The 11,179-nt window shown below is 38.4% G+C and overlaps 1 protein-coding gene across 1 annotated transcript in view; it reads left to right on the top strand.

Annotated features, from left to right (window-relative positions):
* The first annotated feature begins 5,901 nt into the window (after nt 1-5,901).
* Nucleotides 5,902-11,179, top strand: part of cplx4a (complexin 4a) — a 50,414-nt gene continuing 45,136 nt past the window's right edge. Inside the window, exon 1 of the mRNA XM_063042049.1 lies at nt 5,902-6,068. Coding sequence (XP_062898119.1) covers nt 5,902-6,068 — 167 coding nt within the window. The remainder of the gene's footprint in view (nt 6,069-11,179) is intronic.

The following is an 11,179-nucleotide window of genomic DNA, read 5'->3' as shown; positions in this document are numbered from 1 at the left end:
GTGGATGAAAGAAAAGTAGAGGACTATGTGGGAGGGAAGAGTAAAATTGATCTTGGAGTGTGTTAAATGGTCGGCACAACATCGTATGCCAAAGGCCCTATAGTGTACTAAAATGTTCTATGTCCAAATTTTGAACTAGTTAGTTTGATGAACTTTCAATACCCTTCTATTAAAGTAAGAATTTACTATTGTTTTGAGCATTTATTTCTCTTCTGTTCAATATTGCCAAAAGTTTCATCCAGTGGTTTCTAATTTTCTAGTTATGAAGGGTCCTTGGTGGGAACTGGCTACCCCATGTTTGCACTCAAATCTTTATTGATTGTACTTCAAAATAATTGATTGTTTGTAAAAGTTCGTGGGGTCGCAAGAAGGGTAACTCATTATGTAAATGTAAATGCAAATCCAAAGATATGTCAAAGATTAATGGGCAGGATAAAGCCTTGAGACTCATAAGGCTCACTCAGCCTATAAGGTCGCCTTAGCGAGAGGAAAATCCAAATTAAAAGCCAGTCTCATTCATGAAGAAGGGAGGTGGGATAGAATCAGGGAACCATGGAAAATACATTCAGTGACCACTTTGTTAGGTGCAACTGTACACCTCTTTAAAGTAAATGTCTAATCAGCCAATTGTGTTGCAGCTATTCTATACATAAAAGTATACATTCGTGGTCAAGAAATTCAGGTGTGATTCAGACCAAACATCAGAACTGGGAAGTAATGTGATATAAGTGACTTTGACAGTGGAATGATTGCTGGTGCCAGACAGAGTGGTTTGAGTATGTCAAAAAAAAATCCAGTGAGCAGTAGTTCTGTGGGCCAAAGGCCTTGTTAATGAGAGAGGCCAAAGGAGAACGGCCAAAGCTGATGGGAGGGTGACAGTAACTGAAGAAACTATGCATTACCTCGGTGTGCAGAAGAACATTCTGAACACACAACACGTTGAACCTTGAGGTGGATGATCTACAATCTATGACCTGTTTATTAGGTAAAGGAGGAACCGAAGAAAATGGGCACAAAGTGTATGAGCTGGAGAAGACCATTCAGCCCTTAAAGCATGTTCCATTGCTTAATGAATTTGTTGCTGACCATCAGTCTCAAATTTCATTTCCAACTCTCTCCCCATACATTTTTGTGTGAAGAGACTCTAGGAAATTGTTTTCCAGGCCTCATAGACATTGGAAACCTGTCCAAAAATCTCTTTCACAGATATTACTCTGCTAAATCTACCCCTTTCTGAGAAGAGACCTCTGCCCAAGAAAGTGACAGGTCCAGCTCTTCTGTCGCGTATTCTGGTTACATTTTACATGGGCCTATCTTTGACTCATCAGCAGACTATGACTTTCTAGCATTTGAAGAAGATTATTTTTTAATACAAATCAACAAAATACTGGAGGAACTCTTTCTTTGTGTGGCAGGGTGGAGAGATGCCTCTACAGAAGTGGGTGTAAGGCCTGCGGCTCACCCTTGGGCAAGGTGTCGCACCTTCTCAGCCCCCTGATTAGTGTCATGTGAAGCCATAAGAGCAGGTGGTGGATGGTTGTATGAGCAGCTGGTGCATATCACAAGTCCTGGTTCTGTGACCACTGATGTCAGGCAGACAATCTCTAAAGAGTATTGATAATGGCTGGGGTCACCCGTCTTGTAAAGACACTGCCCAGCAGAAGATAATGGCAAACCACTTCTGCAGAAAAAAATTTCCAAGAACAATCGTGGTCATGGAAAGACCATGATCGCCCACGTCATACGGCACAGCACATAACAAGCAAATGGAGGAACTCATTGGATCAAGCAGCATCTGTGGGGGAGAGGAATTGTCACTGTGTCGTGTCCGGACTCTTTATCTGCACTGATGCAGTGCTTTAACCTGATAAATTGGTAATTCTTCTCCCCCCACCCTGCATTCACCTTCCCCCCCCCATACATGCAGCTTGACCCACTAAATTCCTGCAGTAGTTTTCTTTTGCTCCCGATTTCAGCACCTGTAGTCTCTCCTGTCTCTGAATTAAGTTTAATATTACAAGAGTCAACAAGATGGTGATTATTAAAAGATTACAAATAAAATATAAGGTGCACACCATCAAGCCACTGGAACACACGAGATCATTGTAAACATCTTTCTCTGAGGCTGTATCTGGTGCAAATGTGAAGTAGATTGAAGATGATTCCGAGAAATAATCACATATTTTCTGTCTATTTTTGATCTGAAAGCATTTCAGCCTGATCACAAGCAAGAGAAAAATCTGCATATGCTGGAAATCTGAGCAATACGCAGAAAATGCTAGAGGAACTCAGCAGGCCAAGCAGCATCAAACAGGGGAAAATCTGCTGATGCTGGAAATGCTACCTGGCCTGCTGAGTTCCTCCTGCATTTTGGGTTTCAGCCTAATAACATTATGTGGTCTGTACTGAAACAATGTCAAAACAACTTCATATTCTCCAAAACATGTTACATAACTACCCTTTTATGAATAAAACTCCAACCAAGAATAATAAACCTATTTTGCAATGAACTGCACCATCTGGCAAAATTTTAATGTTAACTATTAGGAACTGAATTTGTGTCCAGACATCCACACTTACAAATGGTTTTAAATAGCACTGTTGGAACTGTTCGTCTTCTCCCAGATCTCTTAATATCCTTATGAATATAAACCTTGTGGTTTTAAATCCTATGCAATAGCATTTCATCAAATAATACCACATTGAGATCATAATTCTTCCATAATGAAAATGTAATCTGCACTTACCAGTGATTTGAATCCCAAGGCTATGAAAATTAAACTGGTTCTGTACCGAAAATAAAAAGAATAAATGTAACCAGTGTACAAGTAAAATGGAGAATAAATACCTCAGGAGTTTGTATTGATAAATTGCTATTCATTTTCTTAAATAATTGGAAATGTGTTTATGGAATGTTACTATAAATGATTTTATCAAAACTAGTCTCAATACTTTTGAATTTGCACCCAATGGCTACTTTATAAAATACCTTCTGTACTGAATAAAGTGTACACTGAGTTCATGATCATCTGCTGCTGTAGCCCATCCACTTCAAGGTTCAATATTTTGTGCAGAGATGCTCTTGAGAAACTGCCATACTCCTATCAGCTTGAACCAGTCTAGCCTTTCTCCTCTGACCTCTTTCATTAATAAGGTGTTTCACCCGCAGAACTACCACTCACTGGATTTTTTTCTGTTTTTTTTCACTATTCTCTGTAAACTCTAAAGACCCTTGTGCAATAAAATCACAGGATAGTAGCAGTTTCTCAGATACTTAAACCACCCCATTTGCCATCAACAATCAATCCACAGTCAAAGTCATTCAGATTACAATTCTACCCCATTCTGATGTTTGGTCTGAACAACAACTGAACCTCTTGACCATAGAAAGCATACAGCACAATACAGGCCCTTCGGCCCACAATGCTATGCTGAACATGTATTTACTTTAGGAATTACTTTGGGTTACCCATAGCCCTTTATTTTTCTAAGCTCCATGTACCTATCCAGGAGTCTCTTAAAAGACACTATTGTATCAGCTTCTACCACCGTTGCCAGCAGCCCATTCCACGTACTCATTACTCTCTGCGTAAAAAAACTTACTCCTGACATCTCCTCTGTACCTTCTTCCAAGCACCTTAAAACTGTGCCCTCACATTTTAGCCATTTCAGCCCTGGGAAAAAAGCCTCTGACTATCCACACGATCAATGCCTCTCATCATCATATACACCTCTATCACCTCACCTCTCTTCCAAGGAGAAAAGACTAAGTTCACTCAACCTATTCTCATAAGGCACGCTCTCCAATGCAGGCAACATCCTTGTAAATCTCCTCTGCATCCTTTCTATAGTTTCCACATCCCTTCTGTAGTGAGGTGACCACAACTGCGCCCACTACTCCAAGTGGGGTCTGACCAGGGTCCAATACAGCTGTAACATTACCTCTTGGGTCTTGAACTCAATCCCACAGTTAATGAAGGCCAATGTACCATATGCCTTCTTAGCCACATGGTCAACCTGTGCAGCAGCTTTGAGTGTCCTGTGGACACAGACCTCAAGATCCCTCTGATTCTCCACACTGCCAAGAATCTTACCATTAATACTATATTCTGTCATCATTTATGACCTACCAAAATAAACCACTTCACACTTATCTGGGTTGAACTCCAACTGCCACTTCTCAGCCCAGTTTTGCATCCTATCAATGTCCTCCTCTAACCTCTGACAGCCCTCCACACTATCCACAACACCTCCAACCTTTGTGTCATCAGCAAATTTACTAACCTATCCCTCCTCCTCTTCATCCAGATCATTTATAAAAATCACAAAGCGTAGGGGTCCCAGAACAGATCCGTGAGGCACAGCTTTGTGGGCCGAAGGGCCTGTATTGTACTCTAGGGTTTCTATGTTGCTCTTCACATACTTATAGAATGCCTTGGGGTTTTTCTTAATCCTGCTCACCAAGGCCTTCTCATGGCCCCTCCTGGCTCTCCTAATTTCATTCTTAAACTCCTTCCTGCTAGCCTTATAATCTTCTAGATCTCTATCATTACCTAGTTTTTTGAACCTTTCATAAGCTTTTCTTTTCTTCTTGACTAGGTTTTCAACAGCCTTTGTACACCACGGTTCCTATACCTACCATCCTTTCCCTGTCTCATTGGAACAATGAGTGTTCTCCGGACCTATGCAGAACACCACGCAATTATCCCCTGAGCATTTGCCACATTTCTACCATACATTTCCCTGAGAACACCTGTTCCCAATTTATGCTTCCAAGTTCCTACCTGATAGCTTCATGTTTCCCCTTACTCCAATTAAACGCTTTCCTAACTTGCCTGTTCCTATCCCTTTCCAATGCTATGGTAAAGGAGATAGAATTGTGACCATGTCTGCATGTTTTTACACATTGAGTTGCTGCCACATGATTGGCTGATTAGGTATTTGTATTAATGATCAGGAGTACAAGTGTACCCCATAAAGTAGCCACTATATATATATATCAAGAAAAACACATGACCATCCATATTTATTTGAGATTACCTGATCATGATTTTTTGACCGTAACACATTACATTCATCATATCAACTGGTAATTTATTCATCATCTAAGTGAGACTTTATAGTTCTTTCTGAAGGTCACTAATTAAGTTGAGTTATTAACTCTTCAGAGAAAACCAATAATTCCAAAGTGTTCTGTTATGTTGTGCCAAGCCATTCACTTTTCTTTAAATATCCATATTTGACAATAATTTGAATACAGATAATAACACATTCTAAACACTGTATATATTTTTAAACAAATCTCTCTTTGACCTGTGTGGTTTTCCAACAGCATCTCCCTGGTCAGCCGGATTAAAACAGTGATATTTAATTTCATCTATCAAAACAAAATTTCAATTTTTCTTGTTGAATTAAAAGGGATACTTAATTGCACTTATCAAATCAAACTTTCAAATCATGGCACAATATATTGTTGATTGAAAAGAGATATTTATCAAATTAAAATTTCAAATTATGACATGATTATTATTGATTAAATAGTTACTTAATTGCATTTAATAAATCACAATTATAAATTATGACACAATTTATTTTTATTTGAATTTTGTTAAATCGAAAAGTAAGCAAGATTCCACAGATAGGGGCTTTTTGCAAACATTAGCTTAAACGTTAACAGAAATAGATGGTGGAGAATATTGAATGTGCAGCGTGATCTCAACCATCTGCCTCTGGAAGATTCAAGAGTTCAATGGTTTAATCCAGATTACCAAACGCAAAGCATTTTCTCAAAGGCACTTCACTGTAAAAGCCAAGAAGACTGACTGGCTCTCTCTTCATTTTCCTCACATATACTTTGTATTTGTGGCTTTAAAATCTAATTAATTATCCCCTTAATAAAAGATGTCTTTCTTGTTGAAATCAATGGTGAGTGGGCAGGTGAAGAATTTAGGACTTGGAGGTGGAGATGAAGGAAATAAAGAAGAAGGAGGTTCCACAGACCCTGCGGCTGCAGCAGGGATGACCAGGGAAGAATATGAAGAATACCAAAAGCAGATTGTGGAAGAAAAGTAAGTTTCACAAGAAAAATATGAAAATAATTTCACTGAATTTAATTCTCAAGGATAGTATAAAGCCATGCAAAATAATTACACAGATTTGCGCATAAAATAGTATTAACAGTACACTTCTGAAGATTTTTTAAAATATTTATGTTTGCTGTTATTAATAGAAATATAAATGATCAATTATTTATTTACCGAACCTTTTGCTATCTATGTATGGATCTGATATAAAAAATAATAAAGCCTTTCTATGCATCATTATAGGTTAATGTGAACAATTATTATGGAAACAATTGCATCAGGTAAAATCTTTAATAAGCAAAATTTAAAAATCTGTAAAATCTCAGCAATGTCCCTGTATCTAACAGAAAAGGCTTTGAGTTTGTAGTTATTTTTCACTATCCCCAGGCATATTCTGTGTTTGAACTGTTTCAGGACACTAGTTTTGACACTATGTATGTTCAAACAGTCCTGATGAAGGGTCTCACCCTTAAGCATCGACTGTCTATTCTGCCTGACTGGTTGAATTTCTCCAGCATTTCATGTGTGTAGCACATTTTAAAGTTGTTGAAGGCATGGCATTAATTAATGTTCAAGTATACTCAGTGAAATCAGAGGAGTAGGCACACATCTTTCTTTATTTTACAGCTTTAAAGTTCGCTAAATACCTTAACTGATGGTGGCAGAAAGAAAATAAAATCTGTTTTACTATCTGAGTGATGTAAAATGCAGAATCAGAAACAGAATCAGGTCTAATATCACTGGCATGTGTCATGAAATCTGTTGTTATGTGGCATTAGTACATTGCCATATACAATAATAATAAAAAAAAACTTTAAATTACAATAAGAATGTATACAGTATGTACCATCATCATCATTATGTGTCATGCCATGCTGTATTTCATAGGCGATCGTGGTCTCAGAACCATAATTGCTCTTGGCAAATTTTTCTACAGAAGTGCTTTGCCATTGCTTTCTTCTGGGCAGTGTCTTTACAAGACAGGTGACCCCAGCCATTGTCAATACCCTTCAGAGATTGTCTGCCTGGTGTCAGTGATCACATAACCTGGACTTGTGATATACACCATCTGCTCATACGATCATCCACCACCTAATCCCATGGCTTCACGTGACCATGATTGAGGGGCTAAGCAGGTGCTACATCTTGCCCAAGGGTGACCTGCAAGCTATAATTAAATATTGTAATTAGTGCAAAAAGAGAGCAAAAAGAACAGTATTGCACATGGGTTCATTGTCCAATCAGAAATCTAATGTTGGAGGGAAAGAAGCTGTTCCTAAAACATTGAGTGTGTGGCTTCAGGCTCCTGTACCTGGTCCTTGATGGCAGCAATGAGAAGGGGGCATGTCCTGGGTGAGGAGGGTGGTTAATGATGGATGCACCTTTTTGAGGCATTGCCTTTGAAGACCTCCAGGGGAGGCTAGTGCCAATGATGGAGCTGGCTGAGTTTGCAACCCTCTACAGCTTTTTCTGATAGTGTGCATTGGCCCTTCCAAACCAGATGATGATGCAACCAGTTGGAATACTATTTACGAAACAAAAACGAGTTGCTCTCCATTGTTTTTGGATAATGATTGAGTCAGATGTCCAGAGTAAACAAAGTGAACAATTACTATGAAATTATCAATCTCTGCTCTTATGAATAATGCTATTATTTTTTAAAGAAGTTAGTGTCAACTTGTTTATTCTTAGTACAATACTTTTAGTTCGGAATGTACCTTGAGTTACATAGATTACATTAAATCTACATTATCAGCAGACCAAATGCCTGATTTAATTTCCCATCTTCCTAACAATAAATAACATTATTTTCCATTTATGAAAATGTATCACCTCATATGTTACTCTATTATATTTAGCTTGAATTGAATCGAACCATTCTTTAAGCCTTTTTATATCTTCCTGTATTCCCACAGTAACATCACTTAGTTTAGTAAAATCTGCTAAAAGCTGTATCTCCAATATCTGTGATCTCGTAAAAACACCAGTTTATAGATGCTCCCATTGAAAAGATGAGTTCTCTCTGTTTGCTGCCTTTGGCTGAATCATTCAGACCTTCCTTAATTCTACACACATTGAATGTTCTCACAACTCTTTCAAACTGTTCCTTATCAAGACAATCTATATACCAAAACATAAGTGCATATGAAGTACCTGTTAAAGCAGCCCTTCGAGCTAGCTTTGTCATTTATCAAGGTCAGAGATGTTCTTCAAGCTCAAAACCATTTTATGTGCACAATCTGCATTGTCTTTTGATTCTCTTAATATCCAGAAATCTATCGATCTCTGATTTGAATGAGTCTTCACAACACTCCAGTATAGCGAATCTGAAAGATCCACCTCCATCTGCAAAAAAAAAATTCTCCTCATCTTTGTCCTAAGCAGCTTACTCCTTACAATGAATATATTACATGTAATGAATATAGTCTATTGTTCCTCTATTTCTGCACATAATCATAATTTTTAAACAATATATTACAATATTTAGTTATATTCTTTGCCGGGTGTGCTATGTCCAAAAAGAAAAGACATAGCAACTTAAATTAGTCATCTCCTGCTTTTTTAAAGACTAGAATTTATGAAGGACACTGAGCTGAAGATTTTTTTAAAAGTTTTCGTTAAAGGTCAAAGTTCAAAGTAAAGTTATTGTCAAAGTACATGTATGTCACTATATGCAACCCTGAGACTCGCTTTCATGTGGGCATACTGATAAATCCATGATAGAATCAATGAAAGGCTGCACCAACTTGGCTTTCAACCGGTGTGCAAAAGACCATGCAAGCGCAAAAATAAATAAATAGATAGATAATAAATAGATAGATAGATAAGCCATAAATATTGAGAACATGAGATGAAGAGCCCTTGAGGTAGTATAATTGTCAAATGGAAATGCCTCTAGCTCATTAGTCACACTATCTCATGTGCGTGGATGATTATTTGTCTATCTTATCCAATGATGATGTTAAAAGTTGTGAAGATGATGTAAACTCTGTAGCAATGTGAACAACGTCACCAGGGAGATGCAACTGGTAGATATCAAATAGTTTTTCATTCGACAAAAATGAGACACTCTCTGAAGGAAGAGGCCTGTTCGACCCAATATTACATGATATTTTATATGCTAAAGATCAAAGGACAATTCTATATTTATACTGTATCTACAATGCTTCCTTTGAATTACATATAACTTTTAAACCTTCTTCTTTGCACCCACACTCCAGACACCCAAAATGAACGTTAATCAGCATTGTCTGTTTTTTCAATTAACTGGTGATCACAGCTGTATGAACCTAATGCCCAGAGCTGTATTTCAAATTTAATCTACAGTTCATGTTCAGGTCTAATGATTGGTTGTTGAAGTTAATATTTTGCTATACACCCTAAGTCCAAAATATGCCCTAACAAACTGCATAAAGAGAGATGTGTGGGAGAGTTTTTTAAGTGGCAAAGTGATTGCACTAGGGCAGTTCCACTCTCTTGATAGATAGGTGACCCATAATAGCAACACCACAGACTCTCACCTTACACAAAGTGATCAGTTACTCAGATGCCTAACTATAGAACATATAGCACAGGAACAAGCCCTGCAGCCCATGATTTTGTGCAGGACTATTCAAGTTAAAGTTGGCACAAAACTGCCTTAATGATTTTACATTAAATGTGTCCCCATCTCATCAGTTAACCAGAAACAATATATAGTCATAGTCATAGGCATACTTTATTGATCCCGGGGGAAATTGGATTTTCGTTACAGTTGCTCCATAAATAATAAATAGTAATAAAACCATAAATAGTTAAATAGTAATATGTAGATTATGCCAGGAAATAAGTCCAGGATCAGCCTATTGGCTCAGGGTGTCTGACCTTCCAAGGGAGGAGTTGTAAAGTTTGATGGCCACAGGCAGGAATGACTTCCTATGACGCTCTGTGTTGCATCTCGGTGGAATGAGTCTCTGGCTGAATGTACTCCTGTGCCCAACCAGTACATGATGTAGTGGATGGGAGACATTGTCCAAGATGACATGCAACTTGGACAGCATCCTCCTTTCAGACACCACAGTCAGAGTGTCCAGTTCCATCCCAACCACATCACTGGCCTTACGAATGAGTTTGTTGATTCTGTTGGTGTCTGCTACCCTCAGCCTGCTGCCCCAGCACACAACAGCAAACATAATACTGGCCACCAGAGACTCATAGAACATCCTCAGCATCGTCCGGCAGATGTTAAAGGACCTCAATCTCCTCAGGAAATAGAGACGGCTCTGACCCTTCTTGTAGACAGCCTCGGTGTTCTTTGATCAGTCCAGTTTATTGTCAATTCGTATCCCCAGGTATTTGTAATCCTCCACCAAGTCCACCCTGACTCCCTGGATGGAAACAGGGGTCACCGGTACCTTAGCTCTCCTCAGGTCTACCACCAGCTCCTTAGTAGGAGGGTTTCTTGCAGTACTGATGTTGGTTTTCTCTATCTCTTCAACCTTAATATTTATTTATACTTCTCATTTATTTTGGAAGAAAGATGTTGAAGATTCAGTCAAATGTTTTTCCCAAGATACCAGATATAGAAAACAAAAAATCAGCAGGTATTGAATCTCGAGAGTTCATTACTACAGTGGCAATGGAGGCCACATACACCACTGGATATATTTAAGGCAAAGGTTGATAGATTCTTGATTAGTCAGGGCATGAAGGGTTACAGGTAGAAGGCAAGAGATTGGGGCTGAGATGGAAATGGATCAACCATGATGAAATGGCAGAGCAGACTTGATGGGCCAAATGGCCTAATTCTGTTCTTATATTTTATGGTCTTATGGAAATATAAAACAAAAACAAAATGCTGTAAGTATTGAGTACAGGAATAGGGATGTTATGTTGTCATTGTACGAGATGTTGAAGAGGCTGAAATTGGAATATTGTGTGAAGTTCTAGCCATCTACCTAGAGAAAAGATTGAAGGAGTACAGCAGAAATCTGCAAGGGTGTTGCAGACACTTGAGAACCTGAGTTATTAGGAAGGATTGAAGAGGTTAGGACTTTGTTCCTTGAATCAAAGGAGAAAGAGGGGAGATTTGACAGAGATATACAGAGTTATGAGGG

Source organism: Mobula hypostoma, chromosome 3 (genome assembly GCF_963921235.1).
Source record: "Mobula hypostoma chromosome 3, sMobHyp1.1, whole genome shotgun sequence".
Taxonomy (NCBI): Eukaryota; Metazoa; Chordata; class Chondrichthyes; order Myliobatiformes; family Myliobatidae; genus Mobula; species Mobula hypostoma.
The sequence above is the reverse complement of the archived record's forward strand: the minus strand, read 5'-3'. Positions and strand labels throughout refer to the sequence as shown.